At 44.3% G+C, this 27440-nt stretch overlaps 2 protein-coding genes and 1 non-coding gene across 3 annotated transcripts; 2 read left to right on the top strand and 1 right to left on the bottom strand.

Moving 5' to 3' along the window:
* Positions 1-327: 327 nt before the first annotated feature.
* Positions 328-5416, top strand: LOC106566050 (lysosomal membrane ascorbate-dependent ferrireductase CYB561A3). Its single transcript, XM_014133861.2, has 5 exons — positions 328-521; positions 2758-2966; positions 3212-3366; positions 3736-3898; positions 4424-5416. The coding sequence occupies exons 1-5, from the start codon at positions 332-334 to the stop codon at positions 4445-4447; spliced, it is 741 nt and encodes a 246-aa protein (XP_013989336.2). The 5' UTR covers positions 328-331; the 3' UTR covers positions 4448-5416.
* Positions 5417-8978: 3562 nt separating this feature from the next.
* On the bottom strand, positions 8979-9050 carry trnaa-ugc (transfer RNA alanine (anticodon UGC)). Its single transcript has one exon. It is a non-coding gene; the product is annotated as a tRNA-Ala (tRNA).
* Positions 9051-12206: 3156 nt separating this feature from the next.
* LOC106566030 (CDK5 regulatory subunit-associated protein 2-like) lies at positions 12207-13793 on the top strand. The gene is made up of 5 exons (XM_045701839.1): positions 12207-12297; positions 12957-13067; positions 13188-13248; positions 13362-13426; positions 13650-13793. The coding sequence occupies exons 1-5, from the start codon at positions 12220-12222 to the stop codon at positions 13791-13793; spliced, it is 459 nt and encodes a 152-aa protein (XP_045557795.1). The 5' UTR covers positions 12207-12219.
* Positions 13794-27440: the final 13647 nt, after the last annotated feature.

Raw genomic sequence — 27440 nt, 5'->3', positions numbered from 1 at the left:
AAGCTGTTATGTCATGCTTATTATGTGCTTATACATAATCTTTGCTTTTTCAAGATAAAGTTAATGGTAATCGTTATCCATCTCTCTCTCTATCTCTCGCTCTCACTGTCTCGCTCTCATTCGCGCTCTCTCTCTCTTTCTCTCTCTCTCTCTCACTGACTCTCTCCCACTGACTCTCTCTCTCGCTTACTCTCTCTCTCTCGCTCTCTCTCTCTCTCTCTCTCTCTCACTCTCTCTATCTCACTCTCTCTGACTCTCTCTCTCTCTCTGACACACACACAACCCCCCCACAAACACAAACACACACACACACACACACACACAGACAGACATGATCTCCTCCTCAGTGTTGTTCTATGGGATCTACGTGCTGTGCCTGTGTCTGGGACTGCTGTGTGTGGTGTTTGTCAGTTACTGGAACATCGAGTGGCGTGGTGGCTTTGCCTGGGATGCGTCCTTTCTGCAGTTCAACTGGCATCCCGTACTCATGGTGACTGGCCTGGTAGTCCTCTATGGGAACGGTGGGTCACAATAATGATTATGATAATGACCATAATACATCTCATTCAATCACCAGTATTTCATATTTTCATTTAATGGAAAATCTCAGAGTGCTTCATACTGTGTGGACAAAAGCAAGAAATGATGGAAATTATAGCAGGGCAGATTGTAAATTAGAAAACTGTGAGGACAGACGCTGGGAGACGAGAGTAAGTACAGGGAGTGAATATTTAATAAATACCAGACATGAAACAAAACACGGACCGCGTCTGGACAAGGGGAACATAATGACATTAATGCTGACACTGGGATCAAACTGACTAATAGACAGATATGAAGGGGGCAATCAATAAAGTGATGGAGTCCAGGTGAGTCCAATGAAGCGCTGATGTGCATAACGATGGTGACAGGTGTGTGATGATGGGCCGCCTGGCGCCCTCGAGCGCCAGAGAGGAGGAGCGGGAGCAGGCGTGACAGAAACAAACCTCAGTTTGGAAAAGTTGTATATTGTTTTCTCCTTTGAGGGTTTTCTCTCTAAAAACTTGTTTGAATTTGGTTTCTTTCAATTACTTAGGTGTGTACTTGATTCCACTGTTTCTATTGTGTCAGGCAAGCTAAATCAAACGCGTCTAAAGTAATTGAAAGAAAATAAAGAGACCTGGCCTTCTATTTGGATCCAGGTCAGGTATCATCTCCACAAAGTCACAAAGCCAAGATAATAAAGGCTTTTTAAACTACACCAAAAAACGAAATACTTCCAACAGGAGCTCTTTGACCAACCTGTCAATTTGGTCTTAGAGCATTTCGTATTATTCTGTACATAATTCCAGGACACTCCATTTAGTATGCTAGCTGGCTAACGTTAGCTAGGCTAGGGGTTAGGGTTAAGGTTAGGTTTAAGTTTAGGAATTAGGTTAAAGGGTTAAGGTTAGGGTTAGGGGAAGGTTTAAGGTTAAGGTTAGGGGAAGGGATAGCTAAAAGGGTTAAAGTTAGGGTTAGGGAAAGGGTTAGCTAACATGCTAAGTAGTTTCAAAGTAGCTAAAAAGTAATAAGTAGTTGAAAAGTTGCTAAATAGCTAAATTGCTACAGTTGTCCGTGATGAGATTGAAACTCACAATCTTTGGATTGATAGATGTTCGCGTCATACGCCCACTCATCCATCCTACTTTAGTTTTTGCCTTAAGTAATCATCTGTCTTACCTAACCATACCAAACGTAACATATTATACTCATTTTAGTTAGGCTTGCCATTGTAATGGGCGTCGTATAGAGGGGACCAAGGCGCAGCGTGTTGAGTGGTCATAATTGTATTTGAATGAAAACGAACACTTTGACAAAAGAAACAAAATGACAGCCAACAGTTCTGTCAGGTTACATTAACGAAACAGAAAACAACTACCCACACAAACCAGGTGGAAAAAGGCTGCCTAAGTATGGCTTCCAATCAGAGACAACGATAGACAGCTGCCTCTGATTGGAAACCATACCCGGCCAAAACATAGAACCAAAACACATAGAATGCCCACCCCCTATCACACCCTGACCTAACTAAACAGAGAAAAAACAGCTCTCTTAGGTCAGAGCGTGACAGCCATATCAAAAGGGATTGAATACTTATTGACTCAAGACATTTCAGCTTTTTGTTTTGTATTAATTTCCAAACATTTCTAGAAACGTAATTTCACTTTGACAGTACGGGTTATTGTGTGTAGGTCAGTTACACAAAATCAAAATCTAATACATTTTGAATTCAGGTTGTAACACAATTTTCTGTGGAAAAAGTCAAGGGGTGTGAATTCTTTCTGAAGGCACCATTTGTGCCATGGCACCAATGATTACCAACCTCCATTTCACCAATCTTCAGTCTCCCTACATCCCCATGTCACTTAGTATACATTAAACAATTAATACACTATACTCTTCCCAAGTCCCCCCACTCCCAATCAGTCTTGCTGTATTTACTTTATTAGTGACCTTCAACTGACCTTGCACTGTAGTGTTCCTCAATGATGTGACTGTGTACCAGTACATTACTTTAAGTGTCCATATAGGTCTTGGAGTGGTTATAAATACTAAGTGGTTATAAACTGTATGGAATAACATGTGGGAGGGGTCATGTTACATGTGGTAGGACAGGCTAGTGCACCCAGAAGAGACAAACACAGAGCGGAGATAATACATCCCACCATCTGGGAAAGGCTGATCTAAAAGTCTTCCCTCTTTCTGTGTGTGTGTGTGTCTGTGTGTTGTCTGAAGCGGCTATCCTATACCGCATCCCCTTTACCTGGAGTCAGAGGAAGCAACACTGGAAGCTGGTGCACGCTTCTCTGCTGCTGTCCTCCCTGTTCCTGTCCATCCTTGGGCTGTGTGCTGTGTTTGACTTCCACACAGGCTACCACATCCCCAACCTGTATTCCCTCCACAGCTGGGTGGGCATCTGCACCGTAGTCCTGTTCACAGTCCAGGTAGGAGGAGGAGACGTTGAGCAGGGACCAGGGTTTTTCCCTGACCCATGTGAACTGACCAGGGAAAACTCTGGGCTCTTAGTAACTCAGAGTTTTTCATGTTCAGGTCATATGACCCTAATAAAAAAAACATTCATGTACCTGTGCTCAAGGTTGAAATTGCACATTGGGCAACATTTCTACCTCAAGCTCATTTAATGCAACCCATCTTGCTCAACCCTTTTCCTTCCCTTCTCATTGGTCAGTGGGTCCTTGGCCTGGTTGGTTTCCTGTCTCCCTGCTCTCCCCTCGGGTTCCGTAAGCTCCTGAAACCAGTTCACGCCTGGATGGGCATGGCCATCTTTATCCTCAGCCTGGCCTCCTCTCTCTCTGGCATCAACGAAAAACTGCTCCTTGCTCTGTGAGTGACCAAAAATGCTGATCCTCCACCAATATCAACTAACTACATTGGTCCAACAATCTCCACAATGATTTTCTGTATAAAGGCCTATGTGACATTGAAAAGCTTTAGGCTACATGAAATATTCACAATTATGGATAAATTAAAGAACTTTACATTTTACAGAACAAAATTAGGTTTGACAACTTATAAGAGCTTAAAAGCAATTTCATTGTAGTATTTCCTTAGCCTTGGTGCACCAAAACTCTTGACATTGACAAAAGAGTTGGCCACAGAAACAGATTGGTTCCCAGGTTAGCCTTTCCCTTTAACTACAGTGACTCCATGAGAGGAGATGTCATTAATTTGAGGGTTTATCTCTCTATTCAGCGACGGCAACAGCAACAGCACCGCAGCCTATTCCTCACATCCTGCAGAGGCCTTGTTTGCTAACTTCCTGGGTGTCCTGATCGTGGCCTTTGGATTGGTGGTCCTTGGAATCCTGTCCAACCAGAGGTGGAATAGGCTGGAGCCAGAGCAGGAGAGCTCTAGAGTGAGTATGGTGCTGTCAGCAGTAAAGTCCTAGACTAAATGACAGCCTGTTTCTGGATTAGCCAGGTTATCGGGTGTGTTCCAGATTATCGGACCTTTACAATACCTGGACAGGTATTTATTATCTATAGGAACCACATCAACATGATATAATGATTGATTCTATAATCTGTACAGACCTGCACAGAAAATGTGAATCTGGAATGCACCTATTGTGACAATGACAAAGGATTTGTGCAGTTCATGGCAAAATTCAGTCTGCATTTTTCAAAGGACACAAACAGACCTTGCTGGCTTTTGTAATTGAGACTGAGCTTAGTAGACCCTTGGCTTTGCCTTTGAGACTGAGCTAAATGCTTGCCAATGTTGGCCCCCCATCCATGTAATCTTATTCATTATGTTCACCGATCCTAGATCATCACTCCAACTCTGAGATGCTTTATGAATACCGGCCCTGATGCTTTTTTATTAGGTGTAGCCTACTGTGCTTGGAATTATAGTTGTCATTTTTATGCTTTCACTCCAGTCATTGCTTCCGGAGGACAACTGAAGAAGTAGAAGACCTTGGTGTCCTATTCTTCTCCCTGCCCTTTTCTATTTTTGGATAATGGATCAATTGGAGACAAAGAACACTGATGTTCCCTCCTGTGTCTCAGAATACCAGCTGTGGTAGTAGTTACACGTGACATGATGACTGACATGCAATGTTTTTACTCTATACTGTCTATAGTATATGGGAGACAATGTGCATTAAAGCCTTATTGTGTGGTATAAGCCCTATAGAAAATGTTGTGGTCATACACACATCCTTAAAAACATAGGTGTTGGGCTAAAAAAGAATACTAGTATAGAACAATAATTCACCACTTTATTGACAACGTTTTGATCCAAAACTAATTTTCGTCAGGTAAAACAAACAAAGTGAGTGCTCACATCCCAAAATATGCACATTTCACCTCATATGACCATTGCCGACATGACGCATGGTGGGTGCAAAAACAATTTGTGTGTCTCTAATAATGTAATAACTATCACATGTCAGGTAAGACCCAGATGCAGACAACGTCGAAGTAACAACAGTTTATTAATAGAACAGGGCAGGCAAAAGGCAGGCAGAGGTTGGTAATCCAGATAGGTGAGGCAAAGGCACAGGACGGTAGGCAGGCTCAGGGCAGGCAGAATAGTCAACACCGGTATAAATACACAGGGGATAATGGGGAAGATGGGTGACACCTGGAGGTGGTGGAGACAGTCACAAGACAGGTGAAACAGATCAGGGTGTGACAAATAACAATGAGATGGGTACAGGTAGTCGTTCCAGAAAATAATATATATTTACAAAATGGCTAAGTAGGTGACCTGGAAGGCAAGACTAATCAAAGTGACATATTCATGTAGGAAATGGTCTATAGGCCCTATACCATACAATTATTAGACTGTACTACTGCATAGTCCATTCTTAAAAGCTCTCTTAGGGCTCGGATGCCACTAGCGGGATCAAAATCGACAACATCCGGTGAAGCTGGAGCGCCAAATTCAAATTACAAAATTGTAATATTAAACATTCATGAACATACAAGTGTCTTACATCATTTAAAAGCTTAACTTGTTGTTAATCCAACCGCGTTGTCAGATTTAAAAAAGGCTCTACGGCGAAAGCATACCATGCGATGATCTGAGGACAGCGCCCCACATCAAAATACTTTTTCAACCAGCACCGGCTTGACAAAAATCTCAAATAGCGATAAAATAAATAACTTACCTTTGAAGATCTTCCTCTGTTTGCAATCCCAAGGGCCCAGCTACACAATGAATGTTCATTTTGTTCGATAAAGTCCTTCTTTATATCTAAAAAGTCAGTTTAGTTGGTGCCATTGATTTCAGTAATCCACTCCTTCAACATGCATACAAAGAAATCCAAAAAGCTACCGGTAAACTTCATCCAAACAAGTCAAACAACATTTCTAATCAATCTTCAGGTACCCTAATATGTAAATAAATTATAATATTTCAGACGGAAAGAGCGGTGTTCAATAGAAAAGGAAAATAACAAACAGCGCGCCCTCATTCACACGCGCCAAAAGTCAACCTGTCCTGATGAGAACACCTTGAAAAAACTACAACTACTTGTTCGTTTTTCAAGAAACAGGCCTGAAACCCTGTCTAAAGACTGTTGACATCTAGTGGAAGCCATAGGAACTGCAATCTGGGAGCTATTTCTTTGTATATCCCATAAAACTGCATTGAAAAGGCCTGTGACCTCAAAATAACAATTTTCTAGATGGATTTTCCTCGGGTTTTTGCCTGCCATATCAGTTATGTTATACTACTTATACTTTAACAGTTTTAGAAACGTCAGAGTGTTTTCTATCCAATGTTACCAATTATATGCATATCCCAGCTTCTGGGCCTGAGTAACAGGCGGTTTACTTTGGGCACATCAGTCATCTGGAAATTCAGGACACTGCCCCTAGCCCTAAGAGGCTGATTTGATCATGCCTGTCTGTTAAAACTGTATCATAATAATGTACTAAAAACACTATACTCTCTTTGCAATAAAAATTGGTTGTGTTTTGTGAAAAGTTTAATAAAGTTGCCATATCCTCCCGAAACAAATAATTTTTGTCCACTTTAATGGACATAGTTTTTTTATCCATATCTTTGAGGCCATTATACATGCCACTGTGTTAAGTCCTGTTGTACCTTTGAGAGAACAATCAAGAAGGGTGCAATTGCGGCCTGCAATTTGAGGCGTTCCTGCATATGGGCAATCCGTCATCTGCAGGAGCCCCTCTTTATACTTCTATTGGTACATTTTTCAGCTAGAACTCCAGTACACAGGTGGGAGGCGGGCACTCCAGTACTGTAAGTGGCGGTAATGCACCATAACGTTGGATGCCAATTGCCGATAAACCCCACATAGGAAGAATAAGAGGCGGTGGCGACAACAGTAGCTAACTAGTTAGGACAACGGTAGACAGTGTCCTTCGCCCCCCGCCTGTCGGGGACTGCTTTTCCACAGTTCTGTTAATGACGGCGAGGGCAGGTGTTAGGCAGGTGTTAGCCCAATAATGGACTAAAGGAGCCTACCATTATTCCTTATAGTCCAAGGACCTTAAATGTTCTGTTTAACCTCTCTAGGGTAGGTAGCACCAAATCGTCCCACCTACGTAACAGCCAGTGTAATCCCGTGGCGCGTTATTCAAAAACCTCAAAAATGCTAAAACTTCAATTTTTCAAACATATGACTATTTTACACCATTTTAAAGGCAAGACTCTCGTTAATCTAACCACACTGTCCGATTTCTAAAAGGCTTTACAACGAAAGCAAAACATTAGATTATGTCAGCAGAGTACCCAGCCAGAAATAATCAGACACCCATTTTTCAAGCAAGCATATAATGTCACATAAACCCAAACCACAGCTAAATGCAGCACTAACCTTTGATGATCTTCATCAGATGACAACCCTAGGACATTATGTTATACAATACATGCATGTTTTGTTCAATCAAGTTCATATTTATATCAAAAACCAGCTTTTTACATTAGCATGTGACTAGCATGTGACTAGCATTCCCACCGAACACTGCCGGTGAATTTACTAAATTACTCACGATGAACGTTCACAAAAAGCATAACAATTATTTTAAGAATTATAGATACAGAACTCCTCTATGCACTCGATATGTCCGATTTTAAAATAGCTTTTCGGTGAAAGCACATTTTGCAATATTCTCAGTAGATAGCCCGGCATCACAGGGCTAGCTATTTAGACACCCAGCAAATTTAGCACTCACCAAAGTCAGATTTACTATAAGAAAAATGTTATTACCTTTGCTGTCTTCGTCAGAATGCACTCCCAGGACTTCTACTTCAATAACAAATGTTGGTTTGGTTCAAAATAATCCATAGTTATATCCAAACAGCGGCGTTTTGTTCGATGCGTTCAAGACACTATCCGAAAGGGTAAATAAGGGTGACGAGCATGGCGCAATTCGTGACAAAACAATTCTAAATATTCCATTACCGTACTTCGAAGCATGTCAACCGCTGTTTAAAATCAATTTTTATGCCATTTTTCTCATAAAAAGCGATAATATTCCGACCGGGAATCTGCGTTTAGATAAACAGACAAAGGAAAAGAAACCATTCGGTCGAAGCGGGCACGCGCCTAAGCCCATAGTACTCTGAGTGGCCACTTGCCAAAAGCGATAAAGTGTTTCAGCCAGAGCCTGCCTCGATATCGTTCAACTTTTTCCCGGGCTCTGAGACCCTATGGAAGATGTAGGAAGTGTCACGTTATTGCACAGATCCTGAGTCTTCAATAAAAAGAACCAAGATGAAACACTACTTCTCAGACAGGCCACGTCCTGCTTGAAATCTTCTCAGGTTTTGGCCTGCCATAGGAGTTCTGTTATACTCACAGACACCATTCAAACAGTTTTAGAAACTTTAGGGTGTTTTCTATCCAAAGCCAATAATTATATGCATATTCTAGTTACTGGGCAGGAGTAGTAACCAGATTAAATCGGGTACGTTTTTTATCCAGCCGTGTCAATACTGCCCCCTAGCCCTAACAGGTTAATTTAACGAACATTATGGAACACAGAGACGAAAGATCAATTATTCTATATATTTTTTTTTTTCTTGGTCCATTTTTTGGGGAAGCCTGGCTTCCCTTGGATCCATGAATACACGTCACTGATTAAATAAGATCTAAATAAGAGCTTGTTTATAAATGTCTTCTGTAGTGGACATCATGATGCGCCATCTGTTTTTTACTTACTGTACCCATTTACTGTAATGTTACATCTGTCATATTTACTTTCAATCGTTACTTTATGTCCACTACAGTGCACATACAATCCAAAATTCTGTGTTTTCATCAATCTCAGTGGTCTGTATTCATGCAGAGGGAGCCCTGAGTGGTCACAATCTGACACAAGTCTGAGTTTAAATAAGCAGTGCGTGTTGCTTACGTATTTTGTTTGACAATAACACTTGGCTATGCTAAACTACGGGTGAAATCCATAGAGATTTGGACAAACAATGGGTTATTCAAAATTGTGAAAATAATGTGGAGATGCCGGGGATTGAACCCGGGGCCTCATACATGCAAAGCATGCGCTCTACCACTGAGCTACATCCCCTTCCGTAGAAATTGGGAAACAATAAGGTTTTCTAAATAAAGTATTAAGAATGCAATTGAATATATTATTGAAATTAAGTTTTTGCAGTTGCCATTTCCTCAAAAAGTATACTTCGTTATCGCAGAGAATATCGTTAAATTGCCTACGGAGGATACCGGGAAGATTGTCCTTCACCTTTACCACAAGATGGCAGTATCGCCACACTACATACTGTATAAACCGTGACATCGACCTCAACGTTTGATTTCACCAGAGATTTGATATCACCAAAGAAAGGCTATATTTGGATGTGATCTTTGGCCATCAAAGATGGTGGTAAATAAACATTAATCAACACATTGAGTCTCCTTAATGTACATGTTGTTATCATGAATTGTACTTGTACTTTCAACTTGAATGTCTTATTGTGTATGCATTGTAATATCCATGTATTTCAGTATCTTGGACTGCCATACATCCAGTGGCGACTCGTCGTTCAGGGCAGGCTGCCTGTTTTGCATGTTATTTTGGCATTAATACATGTCACATATCAGTTTGCAAACAATGTTAAAAATAATAAAAATAAAAATATTGAGTTAATAAAGACATGGTGCCTTTTTTGCTTTCTTGAGTAAGGCAGCTCCAAAATGCAGATGTTTCCGCCTAGCTCAGTGCTTTCAGTGCAGCCAGCGGAAAATACAGAGCGTAGGGTGGGTGTAACGCCCTGATATGTTTCACCTGTTCCTGTGATTGTTTCCACCCCCTCCAGGTGTCGCTTATTTTCCCCAGTGTATTTATCCCTGTGTTTCCTGTCTCTCTGTGCTAGTTCGTCTTGTATGTTTACTCAAGTTAACCAGCGTGTTTTTCCCCGTACTCCTTTTGCTATTCTACTTTTTCTAGTCCTCCCGGATTTGACCCTTGCCTGTTTCTGGACTCTGTACCCGCCTGCCTGACTATTCTACCTGCCTTGACCACGACCATTCTCTTACCTACCCCTTTAGATTATTAAACATTGTAAGACTCCAACCATCTGCCTCCTGTGTCTGCATCTGGGTCTCGCCTTGTGACTTGATAGTAGGGGTTGGTAATGTCCTCTAGTTGCGCCATGATTGGCTCAGTGTTCTGTCACTCATGGGGACACTAGTCACTGCAAATTCTAAGGGTAGAGCAAAACAATTCTAGCCCCTTGGGTGCTGCCATAGACTTACATTAGAAGTGCCCATCCAAGAAGGCTCAAGGTCATTGGCCACAGATCAAATGACATCAAATTGCGTTATATCTACAGTAGCTTTGATTGGACTCATCTTAGCTAGCAAGCTAGCAGTCATCACCATGAATCGAGTCAACAATCTTATGGCAAATCCTTTTCAATCCTTGTCATATGAAGAGAAATTATTGATAAAACGTATCGGTGCTCATCGGCCATTGGACATAAACATTACACAACAAGTTGGAAATCACAATTTTAGCAATGAGTGGTTTGGAAGGAATCAGTGGCTAATTGCACTGGATGTGTGGTCCCAAGTTTGAGTTTAAGGTTATTTTTTCAAAGCTTAAAAGGGTAAACATTCAACATTGGCCATGCTGTCAATCCAGCATAACTTCTGCCACGCTCAAACAACTAGAAATTCGGAACTGGGAAATCTCAGACTTCAGTGAGTTCAAGACAACTGGAAACTCTGAAAAATACCAGCTCCGACTAGGAAAATAAGTTTTGAACGGTCATCCAACTCGGAATTGAAAGTCAGGAACTCGGGCCTCTTTCTAGAGCTCCGACCTGAAGAGCACTGACGTCATCATGATTCTACCTTGTTTTTTTTCAGAGTTCCCAGTTGTCTTGAAAGCACCATAAATCCAGAGAATGCCAGACTTTGATGACTAAGTTTAATGACAAATGTTGACCACGAAGGACTGCCGAGCCACCTCCCTGTTCAAGTGAGCACAGCATAGCAAGGTGAGTCCAAAAATGTATTGTATGCTGCTGCATAAATGATGTAATATGCCAGGGGAGATATATATACCATAGCTAAGAAAGTAATACTAAGTGTATGTTGTGTAGTAAGCTGTTAGTAGGCCATATGCCTCACCATAATAATTTGGTCCCTTTTCACCTCATAATTTCGCCAACTGTTCTGACTTGGTGGTGCACATATAGCCTATAGCCTGTTTTAGAGAAATGTAATCATTGAATATTGTAAGAGCTTTCATTGTCTGCTTATATGCCCCCTTTATTTATCCTACGGTTCTGACTTGGTGTACAGGGAGAATACTGTAAGAATGGCCAATGTTCTGAATTCTGTCACTGTACATTTCAAAAGTGCTGAACAAATAATTATATTGACTACGTCCATCCTAGCACGCTCATTAATGTCTTAATCGGAATTACGGATTGCCTTTTATCTGCTCGTCATCCCCTTACAGTATGCCATAGTTTGTATATCTCAATTGTCAGTAGAAACCACATTTCTTTAAGCCATATCAGCTATGTTTTTTTACAAGGCAGTAAATGAGGCTGAATGAACTGTTTCGCTGCCAGACAAGGCTCCGCTGATAGCCCGGTGTAGCAGTGGTAAGATGTTGGGACTGCTTTTGGGACTCTGCTGTTGGGACAGCTTCATGTAGGCCCTAACAGTTTGTGGACACCGTTTGTCACCGTTATGGTGCAATTCATGTATTGTGTTGTGTTGTGTAGTGGCTTTGCTGACATGCATCTAAAAAAATAAATGTACACCAAGATTTACAATCTAAAATCGCCACTGTATACATCAGTCAAATCTTCAAACAGTTGAAAAATATATAGCTTCGCCTAATTCTCTCTGATGATATCAAAGAAGGTGGGAAGGTTTCTTAATGATAGCTATCACTTTTAAGGAATGTAGGAGATACATGCTGTTACCTAGGAGACAAATGTTACATAACATCAGTCAGGCATCAAAATATTTGCTGAGATCTAGAAAGAGCACTGGTGTCATTGACGGTCAGGAGGAGCAGACGTATTCAAATCAAATATGAACATGGTTTTGCTGCTCTAAACAGGTGAAATACTCCAAATAGAAACTATTATACATGAGATATCATTTTATGTGGAATTCTCATGGTTACGTGTTTCACTGCTTGGTTTATACTTTTTGCTAAACACCAGACCAGGCCGTGTTTAGGTCAAACCAAACAGTAGGCAGAGCGTTAAAACATGGACCTCGCAGAAGAGCTGGGGCAGTTGGACCTGCTGACCACCGATGGACCATTCACCATGAAGGAGATAACACAGGTGCAGACACAGCAGTCACATGCTTCGTAAACAACAGGTGTAGACTGACAGTGAAATGCTTATTTACTGGCCCTTCTCAACAATGCAGAGAGAAAGAAAATAGAGAAATAATAGAAAAGTAAATCACGTGACAATAAAAGTAATAATAGATACACAATGAGTAACGATAACGAGGACAGGAGTGGACTAAGCACGACCCCTGTGTTGAGGGTCAGTGTGGCAGATGTGTTAGTGCCTAACCTCACCACCTAGGGGCGGACCGTCGGCCTACACTAGCCTACATGACGACTAGCCTGTTTGTATAATCGTCTTCATAAGCACGACTAGATAAATGCTTCACAAATTATTTATAAGCAAAGTTCTAAGGGATGGACGACAAGTGATCTGGTGCTTTGCCAATAGTGACAACCTTTTTACCAACATTTATAGCATGACATTTGCTAATTTATAACTTCTAAAGCATTTGTATATGGGTTTTATAAAGGGTTTATGAAGGCTTCATTACATTTAGTCATTTAAAATGGGGCCATGAATTCAAAAGATTTCTTACCACTCATTCAAAAATGCTGCTCTAAATAGGCCTCACCAGAGACATAGATAGGCAGTACATGTAACTCTGGTCCTAACACTACTATTCCCCCTCACACTGTTGTTCTCAGATCATCTCTGACCTAAAGAAGGACAACTTCAACCTCAGACTCCGCATCTTCTTCTACGAGGAGCGGCTGCAGCAGAGGTGTGATGACTCTGCTGAGGAAATGTACAAAACAGTGAGCGATCACAGACGGATTTCAACAAAGCCATGAACATCACAGCCATGTAACAACTTTGAAGGAATACTGTACAGGTAGGCCTACTGCATAACTACATGTGTTTTTGTCTCAACACAGAACATTGACCTGAAGGTAGAGGTTGAAACACTGAAAGAGGAATTTGAAGGAGCTGCAGAGGGTCTCTGCCCTTGCACTGTAAGTTTAGCCGAGAACCTTTCATTTTGACTGACTAGAAATCATATTTGTTGGTATTGTATCTAATCTGCCTGTGTTTTGTATGATCTAGTCAAGATTACCCAGAGCAGATGGAGCAGCTCCGAGAGTACTGCAACACCAAGATCCAGCAGCTAGAGAAGGTATCTGAACAACACATTTAGGCTGAAGATGTATTCCATAACCAAGTGTTCTCCAATGTCTTCCAAGACTTGCTGAATAGCATTCCCATTTATTTCCAGGATCTAGATTCATCCAGAGTGGAGGTGGGGAAGCTGACAACCATGTTGGAGCAGGAGAAGACACATGGAGCTGGAGAAGGAGCTTCACGGAGAGGGTCACTCCCAATCTGACGTACCCACACAGACTGACCATTCCCAGTCGGACACCCCCACCCAACCTGAACACTCCCAGTCCAATGCACCCACACAGACTGACCCCCTATCCAAGGAACAGGAACCAGACCAGAACCCAGAGAAGTTCCAGGACCTACTCAATCTGCTGGAGTAGAGAGACTGGTAAGAGAGACTGGAGACCTCCTTAGGTTTTTCTGTTCCCTCCATGGAATCACAATGAATTAAGTTTGTCCTTACCTGTTACAGGATTGTACTCTCTCTCTCCCTCTAATTATCTCCCTCTTCTTCTTTCATTATCTCTCTCTCTATGTCCCTCACTTTCTCCCAGGCTGATAGAGCAGCTGCAGGCGTCTGTGAAGTCCCAGGAGGCTCTAATAGACCAGCTGAGATACAGTGGTGCTGGCCAGGGTAGCGGAGACCAGCCATCAGCTGACCCTGACCGCCAGCTGTCATCTCTCATTGCTCAGAGAGAGATGGACCTGCAGGTCAGTGTGTGTGTGTGTGTGTGTGTGTGTGTGTGTGTGTGTGTGTGTGTGTGTGTGTGTGTGTTGGTGTGTGTGTGTGTGTGTGTGTGTGTGTGTGTGTGTGTGTGTGTGTGTGTGTGTGTGTGTGTGTGTGTGTGTCAGTCACTAACCTTTAAAACCTTTATTTCTCAGGCTCTGGAACAGGATCCTGTCAGAGAGAAGAGGAAATATGACAGACACCTGAAGGTGGAATGAGACACAAAACCCAATATTCATGATCAAATCAAGCATCAAATTCCATATTGGCCAAATCAAAAACAGAAGTCATCATATTCATACACTGAATGACCAAAAGTCCACTCTTCTGGGAAGGCTTACCACTAGATGTTGGAAAATTTCTGCGAGTCTTGCTTCCATTCAGCTACCAGAGCATTAGTGAGGTCGGGCACAGATGTTGGGTGATTAGCCTGGTTTGCAGACGGCATTCCAATTAATCCCAAAGTTGTTCAATGGGGTTGAGGTCAGGGCTCTGTGCAGGCCAGTCAAGTTCTTCCACACCGATCTCGACAAACCATTTCCGTATGGACCTGGCTTTGTCCACGGGGGCATTGTCATGCTGAAACAGGAAATACCTTTCCCTTTGCTGTTGCCACAAAGTTGGAAGCACAGAATAATGTACAATGTCATTGTATGTTGTAGCATTAACATTTTCCTCCACTGGAATTAAGGGGTCTAGCCCAAACCATAAAAAACAGCCCCAGATCATTATTCTTCCTCCACAAACTTAGGTAGCATTCTCCTGGCATCCACCAACCCAGATTCGTCCATCGTACTGAAAGATTGTGAAGCGTGATTAATGACTCCAGAGAACGTGTTTCCGCTGTTCCAGAGTCCAATGGTGGTGAGATTTACATCACTCCAGCCGACTCTTAGGCTTGTGTGCGGTTGTTCGGCCATGGAAACCCATTTCATGAAGCTCCCAACGAATAGTAATTGTGCTGACGTTGCTTCCAGAGGCTGTTTTGAACTCAGTGGTGAGTGTTGCAACTGAGGACATCACTCGGGGGTCCCGTTCTGTGAGCTTGTGTGGCCTGGAGGCCAAGTTTGTGTGGCCTACCATTTCGCAGCTGAGCCGTTGTTGCTCCTAGACGTTTCCACTTCACAATAACAGCACCTACAGTTGACTGGGGCAGCTCTAGCAGGGCAGAAATTTGATGAACTGACTTGCTGGAAAGGTGGCATCCTATGACGGTTCCACGTTGAAAGTCACTAAGCTCTTCAATAAGGCCATTCTACTGCCAATGTTTGTGTATGGAGAATCTTTAATTTTGTCTGTGTGCTCGATTTTATACACTTTTCAGCAATGGGTTTGGCTGAAATAGCCAAATGCACTAATTTGAAGGGGTGTCCACATACTTTTGTATATATAGTGTAGAACAGTGTGTTTGTTGCAGGAACAGAGAATGACTAGATATGTCCCAAATCTATAATAATTATGTCATAATGATGATAATAATGGTGCTGATAACTCACTGTTCAGGAGATGCATGATGTGATGGCAGAGAAGGATTTCCAGCTGGCTGAGTGTGAGTTTAAAGTCAAGGAGCAGGAAGCCGCCATCCTGAAACTCAACTGCAAAATACATGAGAAAGATAGTGAGAAGAAAAAAGCTGTTTAGGTAAGAATATCATCCATTCATAGAAGGGGATGTAGCTCAGTGTGGAGTGCATGCTTTGCATGTATGAGGCTCCGGGTTCAATCCCTGGCATCAACATAACTGTTTTGTGGTTGACTTACTTACCTTAGTTGAATGTGCTGACTACTTTTCTGGAGTCTTTCTGGATAACAGCGTCTGCAAAATTAACAAAATGTAAATGAAATGCTGGAGTAATGGAGTAAATTAGGTTATATAATGTAAAGTTGACCCATCTTTAACCTCTGTCCCTTTTCACATTTAGTCAAGCAATGGAACAGACACGATAGGCCAGCTTCAGGCATGTCTGCTGGAGAAGGAGAAAGAACTGCTGACCCTCAACAATCTGCTGTTTAGCCATGAGGATACAATCCATGTAGAAACTCACAGCTGTTCATACGCTGGCCAAAACTATTGTTTGTAGATCCATCCATCTATTGTGTAGCTCTTATTTATCCATCCCTGAGTATGTTCTTGTTGGTTTTTCCCCAGACTCTTGAGAATGAACTGGCCAATGAGAAGATCAAATATGACTCAAAGACCAAGGTAACGCACAGGCCTTTTCTCTCCAGGTCCTCTGTTCTCCAATTCTGGAGTTAAATGATCCACTTCTCCTGTGACATGTTTATGTCATTTTTCACATATCTTTTTAAATACATGAAATTCAGGAACTGATAAGCTAATCAGCTTTATCTGCATAGATAAGCAGATCACTATTCTATCTGTTCAAGTACTGTTCCTTTGTCTATCAGGAGCTCCAGGATGCTTTGGAACAGTCCAATGAGGAGATGGCAGAGAAAGACTTCCTCCTAACAGAGAAGGAGATTAATCTGAAGGAGCTGGAAGCTGCCGTAAAGACATTCAACTGCACACTGCAGGAAAAAGATCAATTGCTACAGGTATTAGGTCTACAACAAGCCAGAATCAACTAAGCAAGCACTGTATGAAAAAGCATACCGTATTGGTATCATATAATTTCCAATGACTGTCAACGTGTTCACTGGATAATATACACAGGAGTGTGAAAGGGAACCAATTTTGACATTCTCTTTCTCAGGAGGGCCATGTGTGCACATGCCCTGACATGACCACTGGTCACCATCAGGAATCAGTGTTACAGCAGCAGGTTGAAGAGGTGAAGGAGAATTCTGAGGTGAGATTCACAGTCACACATATCATATTCTTTGGAGCTTTTGCTCATTGTACATTTCCATACCTTTGTTTTTTGTTAGAAATAGTAAAAGATTGAAAGACTCAACTAGCTATGTGTTTTCTAGTGCAGAGAGCCAGGGAAGAGCTGCTGTCTGTAGTAGAGCAGAACAACCGGACAGATTGAGCGTCTTCAGAAGGCTCTGCTGGACATCCAAACACACCCGCCTGCCCAAGAAGATCTCCTGTCTCACATCCAAGATGCTATAAATGTACTTTACCTCAATGCATACTATTTCATTGTGGTGATTCCAGTACTTAACCACATATTGATTGCGGTTTGTTAATTTATGAGAGAGAATGCCAAGAGTGTGCAAAGCTGTCATCAAGGCAAAGGGTGGCTACTTTGAAGAATCTCAAATATAAAATATATTTTGATTTGTTTAACACTTTTTTGGTTACTACATGATTTCATAGTTTTGATGTCTTCACTATTATTCTACAATGTAGAAAATAGAACAAATTAACCTTGAATGAGTAAGTGTGTCCAAACTTTTGACTGGTACTGTATATATATAAATATTGTCCCCTATCTCTAACCACATTACTATTATTATCATTATTATTATTTATTCATTTATTATTATTACTGTTATTGTTGATGTCATTATCTCACTTCACTTTAGCAACAGTAGCTTTTTCATTAATGCTTACAAAGCTTATCTGAATCTGAATTTGTAAAGGCCTGGATGTTTCGAGTTCAATGATTGGTTAGCTGGTATTAGAGGATTTCTAATGAATCCTTAGAAAAAGTAACCTTCACTTTTAGCTGCCATAAGACAACGGAAAGCCTTTTATGTGTTATTGTGAAGCTCCTGTTCCGAAAGCCTTTTGGTTGAGGAATGATGCTGAAGTTCTCTTGGGAAGTTATCAAAATGTATCATTCTACAGTAAGCAGGACAAACTTTTGTGTATCAGAAGTTACATGCCTCTCTACCCTTTAAGTGAGGCATAATTCCTTCAACCACCCAAAATGAAAGACTTCTAGATAGATTGAATATGTTTGAGACAATGACAGTCTCAATGAGTGCCTGTGTCACGCCCTGACCATAGAGATCCTTAGTATTCTCTATGTTTGGTTAGGTCAGGGTGTGACTCGGGTGGGAAACTCTATGTTTTCTGTTTCTATGTTTTTGGGCCGAGTGTGGTTCCCAATCAGAGGCGGGACGGGGAGATTGGCGGAGTCAGGGTTGAGACCTGAGCCAACTCCCTGTGCTTACCGTGGGGAGCATGTGACCAGTCAGGCACCGTGTTATGCTGTGATGCGCACTATATCTCCAGTGCGCATTCATGGCCCGGTGCGCTCTGTGCCTGCGCCCCGCATTTGCCGTGCTAGAGTGGGCATTCAGCCAGGACGGATTGTGCCGGCTCAGCGCTCCTGGTCTCCAGTACGCCTCCTCGGTCCCGGATATCCTGCGCCAGCTCTACGCACTGTGTCGCCAGTGCGCCTTCACAGCCCAGTTCATCCTGTGGCAGCGCCCTGCACTTGCCGGGCTAAAGTAAGCATCCAGCCGTTGACGGGTTGTGCCAGCCCTACGCTCCCAACCTCCAGTGCGCCTCCACGGCCCAGCATATCCTACGCCAGCTCTACGCACTGTGTCGCCAGTGCGCCTTCACAGCCCAGTTCGTCCTGTGGCAGCGCCCTGCACTTGCCGGGCTAAAGTAAGCATCCAGCCAGGATGGGTTGTGCCAGCTCTACGCTCCAGACCTCCAGTGCACCTCCACGGCCCAGTATATCCTGTGCCTGCTCCACGCACCCAGCCTCCAGTGCGTCTCCCCAGTCCGGTGAGACCTGTTCTGGCTCCACGAACGAAGCCTCCAGTGATGATCCATGGTCCGAAGCCTCCAGTGATGATCCATGGCACGAAGCCTCCAGTGATGATCCATGGCCCGGAGCCTGTAGTGATGATCCATGGCACGGAGCCTGTAGTGATGATCCATGGCACCGAGCCTCCAGTGATAATCCATGGCCCGGAGCCTCCAGTGATAATCCATGGCACGAAGCCTCCAGTGATAATCCATGGCACGAAGCCTCCAGTGATGATCCATGGCCCGGAGCCTGTAGGGATGTTCCATGGCACGAAGCCTCCAGTGATAATCCATGGCCCGGAGCCTCCAGTGATAATCCATGGCACGAAGCCTCCAGTGATGATTCATGGCCCGGAGCCTCCAGTGATGATCCATGGCGCGGAGCCTGTAGTGAAGATCCATGGCACGGAGCCTGCAGCGACAGTCCCCGGTCCGAGCCTGCAGTGACAGTCCCCAGTCCGGAGCCTCCAGCGACGGTCCGGAGCCTCCAGCGACGGTCGGCAGTCTGGATCCTCCAGCGGGGGTTCCCAGTCCAGAGCCTCCGGCGATGATCTACGGTACGGTTTCTCTGGCAACAATCCAGGGTCCGGAGCCTCCGGCGACGATCCACGGTCCGGTTCCACGAAAGTGGGGGGAGCCCAAAGCGGAGGGGAATCTGCGTCCCGCACCGGAGCCTCCACCAAGAGGAGATACCCACCCGGACCTTCCCCTATAGGTTCAGGTTTGCGGCCGGAGTCCGCACCTTTGGGGGGGGGGTACTGTCACGCCCTGATCGTAGAGATCCTTATTATTCTCTATGTTTGGTTAGGTCAGGGTGTGACTCGGGTGGGAAACTCTGTTGTCTGTTTCTATGTTTTTGGGCCGAGTGTGGTTGCCAATCAGAGGCAGCTGGTTATCGTTGTTTCTGATTAGGAATCATACTTAGGCAGCCTGTTTTCTTCCTGTGTTTGTGGAGGTTGTTTTCTGTTTAGTGTCTGTACCTGACGGAACTGTGCGTTTTCATTTTCGCTTTTGTTATTTTGTTTGAGTGTGTTTATGAATAAAGAAATCATGAACACTTCCGACGCTGCGCCTTGGTCCACTTCAACTGCCACATACGACGAGCGTTACGGCCTGAGCTCTCAATGAAGCTACTGCACTTCAATGGGATAAGATAAGCTGCGACGAGGCGCTGCACAGGGTAGAATAAAATGCAAATATTATTTTGCCTTGATGGTGAGAGAAGGCCATGCATTATCACATCTACCAGTATATCTACCATCTACCATAATTTCACCCCAAAATGATGTTTTGGTATTTGTTTCATCAGTCCATTGTTGATATAGTCCAAAAAATGTTTTGCATGTCATCAAGTTTTCAAGATATATAACTTTCAAAATACAGAAATACAGCTGGTATGATGCATTTTGCATAATAACCTTGCAAAACGCAGCATCATATGATGCAAAGTGCATCAAACCGGCTGTATTTTTAAAAAAAAGTAAAGTTATATACAATATCTTGACAACTTGATTTTCTCGAAGTGAATATCTTGGCTGAACTATGGTAGGATAGGAGGTATGATGGAGTGGAAGGAGAGGAGAGTGAAAGGTAAGTGGAGTGAGTGTGTCAGCAGCAGAAAGAGATGGCTGTGAAACCATGCATGAGTAGTCCACACTCCACATGTCCCACTGCAATTGACACAACCCTTTCAGAAAAACACTAAGGAGACAATCAACTGGTCTGAAGGGTTTCTGTCTGTACTGGAACAGTGTTCAAGCACACATTGGCTCCACGTCATTTCACCGCTTCGGAGTGGATCTGCCCTCAAGGGACAATAAGAGGGCAGTCTGGGCAGATGATGACAGAGCTTTTACGTTTATTTATTTTATTTTTATTTAACCTTTATTTAATTAGGCTGACATTTATTTACATTGACTGACAAGGAATAGAGAGTGGTCCAGAATGCATGTGTTTTTTGTCTATTGACTACTATTGTTCTTGTTCAGTTACAGACTATGCATTTTAGTAAAAAATATACATTTTTCTAATTAAAAGTTGTTGGGTTTTGACTTTTGAATTTTTACTGGGCCCTGTACGTGTGAAGGAAATTGTTAACAACCATCACTTGACCATATCAGGTGTGCATTTTTCTTACTTGAGGTAATAAGTGTTGTGTCATTGGTGTGATGATATTTGCATACCATCAGAGGACTTTGGACCAAGTCAGAATGATAGCCTCGCTGTCTGACCAGCACCATCCCTACATAAGTGTTCTTCAGCGTTTCAACAACTCAGCAACTCTCACACTTCAAACTACTACAGATCAAGGTAAGTGTGATATCCCTGAAATAACACAGAAAAGATGTTAGCATGGTAAGAAGTTACAACAGCTTAAATCATTGATAAATATGGTAAATATGGTGAAGGTATCTTAGCATAAATTGAGGGAAGATGTATTTATATATTTTTCAAAAGTACAAAGAAGGTGACATGAGGTTTCCAAAGATTGATGAAAACAATCAAAATTAACAGATGGCACAGATTAGCTGAGAGATGTCAGATATTGTCCTGTCCCAGATGATACAAGGACATGCTGACGTCAACAGAACATTCTCTAATAAGACCTCAACAAAAGAAGAGGTCTTATTTTGACTTTTCCTGTCAACATCAAATGCCATCATGCTCCCATTTTGCCCTTTCAAAGGTGAGACGAGGACAGAGCAAAGAATTGTAGAAATCTAAGGATAATGACAAGTAAGGAAAGGAGAGGTGAGGAGTGACTCAGTGGGAGACCATTTAACTCTCAGATGGGGGGCAGGTCTCCCTTTGTCTCGACCGGGAGGGAGTCCTTCCCCTGGAGAAGAGGAGAGGAAGAAATGACTTTCATTTCATCTCACTGTTCCTCTCATCAGACACAGGGAAAGTGTGACCCATGGTTGAATCTTTCCTGTGCTAGTCAGTGAATTATTGTCAAACGGTCCACATCAAGTCAGTTTAGGGAGAGTCACTTTTGAGGATTCCACTACCGTTAAGTAAAGAGGCCATTTGAGTGGGTGTCACGACAATATTTGTTGACATTTAACATGTCATGAGGACATAAAGTTGTCATATTATACGAGAGCTCTTCGCCAGAGAGAGAATTTTTTTTATATATAATTATATTACAGGCTGTGGCCGACAACAGGGGCCTGTTAAATTGAGTGCAACGTTACAACACGTTCAGATAGAAATGTATGGTGCAGAACAATTATAATTGTCCATCATGTAGAATAGGGATTTGTGTCAGTTCTGTTCATTACATTTCTATCTGGAACGCTCCAAACGTATCACATTAATGAACACACCCCTGGCCTACTCTAACTGCTCCTATCACTCCTCTCTACAGCTGACCAACAGTCGCAGAATGGGGAACACCAACACTGCCAGCCACCTCAACAACCAGAGCAAGATGAACATCCGCGCTTTCCTGTCTAATGCCAAGCTAGAGATCGACGCCTTCATCATCTCCAACGCTGCCGCTGGCAGCAGTGACACCTTGACCAAGCTGCAGCAGCAGCCCGGTGGCAAGAAGTTCAACTTCAGGAAAGACGTGCAGTGTGTCCGTGTGCTGGCCTTGCAGAGTCAAGAGCTGCCCTGGGTTGATAACAAATTTATCTCCGTCTTTGTGGAGGACGAGAACGATGAAAACATATGTTCCAGACAGATTGTTCAGTGCATGGCTTTGTCCTCTCCTGTGTCTTTCATCTTATATGATGTATAGCTATAGCAATGATTGATCCCATTGAAACTGTACTCTTTGGTTAATATCATTAGAAGGTGCTCTGACCTGATTTTGAATCTGTTAATTGGAACAAACATGCCATTGAAAAAGAAGGCTTTTCAAATATGTATTTTTTTTTACACATCTTAACAAGCTGTCATACCAACACAGAACACACCACAAAACACCTCACAAACATGTAAACGCACATTTGTACATGAACATCTGAATGCTGACTCATCTGTCAGAGAAATGTAACTAAAACTATGTCACTTCTTTAGGGACTTTGGTATCATTGACAGCTTCTGAAAAACCTGTATTCTTCTGTATCCTTCAAATAAAACTGTTATATGACTACATGCTCTTGGGGAATTCTTCAGTGGATGAGCAATGAGCACTGTGCTCTTCATTATTGGGTAGTGAAAGAATGTTTTGCATGTCTCTATTTTGTCTCCCAGTTAAAGCGTGTCATGTTACCCCTGTGTGATAGGCCTTATGTTCCTTCTATGGTCATCTGTTCCAGCTCAAATCAGAGAGTTACGCTCTCCTCTGTCTAACCTTCTCCATGGTCCAGCTCTGTGGCAATTCAGATTACATGGTTTAACTCATTCACACAGATGCCTTTGTGATGCTGCCCCTTCGATCTTCAATGACTTGGCAGAAAACAGATATTATGAAAAATGTTTTTCAATGACATCCAACATTTGTTTTCCTTGACTTACAAATAGCTTGTTTAGGAAAGAGGAAGCACTTACAAAGTGGTGATCTCCAAGAGTTAGGGGAGGGAAAAGACAGGCAAATTCAATCTTAATTAGTAAGGATCTCAGACACAGATTTAAAGGGAATGTTCCTGCAGTGGATGACAAACAAGCAAGGAGCTTTAATTTGTGTTTCTCTATAAAACTGGGGACTGGCTGATAAAACATTTGTGAGAACAGAGAAGGAGGGAACAGAACAAAAACAAGGGCTAAGAACAACTTTTTTTAACATTTATTTTAAATTGATTGAATATTCGAAACATACAATATACTTGCAGTGAAGGTGCTCAATAACTACATCATGCCAGTCATCCAACAGATTCCCATTCAGAGCAACACACAGAAGCATCCAGGGTCAATGCCCTGCTCAAGGGAATGTTGACCGATCTACCACCAGGCCAAAAAACGTGAACCCGAACCCTCCAAGATCCCCCCCACAGTTCCCCAATAGCTGTCCCTCAACTATTCGAGACCCCTCCCACAGTGCCCCCCAGGAAGATAAAATAAAATAAAAAATATAATTAATTCCATTCCCTACCCACAAGAACCCCCCAATGCATCAACAACCAAGAGAATGAACTAAAGAGAAAAAAGGAAAAGACAGAAGAAAACAGCAAAAAACAATGCAATTCTTTTTTTAATAATACATTTAAAACAAAGGACATCAAAGACAACTAAAATCATAACAGCAATGCCAACTGTATATGTTTGTGTGCATGTCTGTCACGGAATACTTAGGGCAGGAGGAAGGAGCAGAGTCAAATGCAGGAGATATTGTCCAGTAGCTCGAAGTTTATTCACACCCAAACACTAGGTGATCAAAAAGGCACAGGGAGCGCACAATACCCAAAAGGGAAACAGGTATTCCACAAAAGGATAAATCACGCACGGGGCGCAGCCTGGCTAGAAAATAAATCCTTCAATAAAAACGATGGAGAAAAACAAGGCCACAGCGTAAAACCCCACTGCCCGCTGACAAACCAACAATCCCGCACAAAACACAAACCCAAAGGAACAAACTAAATACCCCCCCTACTAATGACAGAAACGGAAACAGGTGCGGACCTAAACAGACAAAACACAACGAACACAGAAACATAGATCGGTGGCAGCTAGTAGACCGGCGACGACGACCGCCGAGCGCCGCCCGGCCGAGGAGGGGCACCATTTTCTGTGGATACTGTGACAGTACCCCTCCCCTGACGCGTGGCTCCCGCAGCGCGCCGACGCCGGCCTCGGGGACGACCCGGAGGGCGAGGCGCCGGCCAGTCCGGACGGAGACGATGGAACTCCTGGAGCATAGTGGGATCCAAAATGTCCCCCACCGGAACCCAGCACCTCTCCTCCGGGCCGGGCCCGTCCCAGTCCACGAGGTACTGCAGGCCCCCTACCCGACGTCGGGAGTCCAGGATGGCCCGGACTGTGTACGCCGGGGCCCCCCCCCGATGTCCAGGGGGGACGGAGGGACCTCCCGCACCTCAGCGCCCTGCAGTGGACCAGCTACCACCGGCCTGAGGAGAGACACATGAAACGAGGGGTTAATACGGTAATATGAAGGGAGTTGTAACCTATAACACACCTCGTTAATTCTCCTCAGGACTTTGAACGGCCCCACAAATTGCGGACCCAGCTTCCGGCAGGGCAGACGGAGGGGCAGGTTCCGGGTCGAGAGCCAGACTCTGTCCCCCGGATTATACACGGGGGCCTCACTGCGGCGGCGGTCAGCGCTCTCCTTCTGTTGCCTGATAGCCCACTTCAGGCACTCCTGGACAGCACTCCAGGTCTCCTTAGAGCGCTGCACCCATTCCTCCACCGCAGGAGCCTCCGTCTGGCTCTGCTGCCAGGGCACCAGGACCGGCTGATAACCTAATACAACCTGAAAAGGTGACAGGTTAGTAGAGGAGTGGCGCTGAGAGTTCTGGGCCATCTCGGCCCATGGCACGAACTTCGCCCACTCCCCTGGCCGGTCCTGGCAATACGACCGCAGAAAGCTGCCCACACCCTGGTTAATGCGTTCCACCTGCCCATTACTTTCAGGGTGGAAACCCGAGGTCAGGCTGACCGAGACCCCCAGCCTCTCCATAAACGACCTCCACACTCTGGAAGTGAACTGGGGACCCCGATCAGATACGATGTCCTCGGGCACCCCGTAGTGCCGGAAGACATGGGTGAATAGGGCCTCCGCGGTCTGTAGGGCCGTAGGAAGACCGGGCAACGGGAGCAGATGGCAGGACTTCGAGAACCGATCCACAACAACCAGGATCGTCGTGTTCCCCTGAGATGGCGGGAGATCCGTGAGGAAATCCACCGAGAGGTGAGACCAAGGTCGCTGTGGAACGGGGAGGGGCTGTAGTTTCCCTCGAGGCAGGTGCCTAGGAGCCTTGCACTGGGCGCACACCGAACAGGAAGAGACATAGTGTCTTACATCCTCAGCCAAGGTGGGCCACCAGTACTTCCCTTTCAGCCCTCGCACTGTCCGTTTCACCCCAGGATGACCCGAGGAGGGTAAAGTGTGGGCCCATCGGATCAGGCGATCGCGAACACCAAGCGGAACGAACTTCAGACCCGCGGGACATTGAGGCGGAGTGGGTTCTGACTGAACCGCCCGCTCGATGTCTGCATCCACCTCCCATACCACCAGTGCCACTAGACAGGACGCAGGGAGTATGGGAGTGGGATCGATGGTCCTCTCCTCGGTGTCATAGAGACGCGACAGTGCGTCGGCCTTCCGGTTCTGAGAATCCGGAATGTATGAAAGGGTAAACTGGAACCTAGTAAAGAACATAGCCCACCTGGCTTGACGAGGATTCAGTCTCCTCGCTGCCCGGATGTACTCCAGGTTACGGTGGTCGGTCCAGATGAGAAAAGGGTGACGTGCCCCCTCAAGCCAATGTCTCCACACTGTCAAAGCCTTGACCACGGCTAACAACTCCCTGTCCCCCACATCGTAGTTGCGCTCGAATGCTGCGACAGAACTGCTCCTACCCCAGCCTCGGACGCGTCCACCTCCACTACGAATGGCAAAGAGGGATCCGGATGCGCCAGCACAGGAGCGTCAGTAAACAGAACCTTCAGATGATGGAAGGCCCTGTCCGCCTCCGCCGACCACCGCAGCCGCACCGGACCCCCTTCATCAGTGAGGTAATGGGAGCTGCCACCTGACCAAAACCCCGGATAAACCTCCGGTAATAATTGGCGAACCCCAAAAACCGCTGCACCTCCTTCACCGTGGTAGGGGTCGGCCAATTACGCACAGCCATAACGCGGTCACATTCCATCACCACCCCTGTCGTGGAAATGCGATATCCTAGGAAAGAGACGGCTCGTTTGGAGAACTCACATTTCTCAGCATTGACGTATAGGTCATGCTCCAGCAGCCGCCCAAGCACTCTGCGCACCAGAGCCACATGCGCAGCGCGTGTGGCGGAGTAGATCAGGATGTCATCGATGTACACCACCACACCCTGTCCGAGCATGTCTCGGAGAACCTCGTCCACAAAGGATTGGAAGACAGCGGGAGCATTTTTTAACCCATACGGCATGACGAGGTACTCATAATGGCCAGATGTGGTACTAAATGCGGTTTTCCACTCGTCTCCTCCTCGGATACGCACCAGGTTATACGCGCTCCTGAGATCTAGTTTGGTGAAGAAGCGCGCCCCGTGGAATGACTCCACTGCCGTAGCAATGAGAGGTAGTGGGTAACTGAACCCCACTGTGATAGAGTTTAGACCTCTATAGTCAATGCACGGGCGCAGGCCTCCCTCCTTCTTCTTCACAAAAAAAGAAGCTCGAGGTTTTCTTATCTGTTTTCTGCCAAGTCATTGAAGATCGAAGGGGCAGCATCACAAAGGCATCTGTGTGAATGAGTTAAACCATGTAATCTGAATTGCCACAGAGCTGGACCATGGAGAAGGTTAGACAGAGGAGAGCGTAACTCTCTGATTTGAGCTGGAACAGACGACCATAGAAGGAACATAAGGCCTATCACACAGGGGTAACATGACACGCTTTAACTGGGAGACAATATAGAGACATGCAAAACATTCTTTCACTACCCAATAACGAAGAGCACAGTGCTCATTGCTCATCCACTGAAGAATTCCCCAAGAGCATGTAGTCATAT

Source organism: Salmo salar, chromosome ssa01, assembly GCF_905237065.1.
Source record: "Salmo salar chromosome ssa01, Ssal_v3.1, whole genome shotgun sequence".
NCBI lineage: Eukaryota > Metazoa > Chordata > Actinopteri > Salmoniformes > Salmonidae > Salmo > Salmo salar.
Note: the sequence above shows the minus strand (reverse complement) of the source record. Positions and strands in the feature narration are given on the sequence as shown.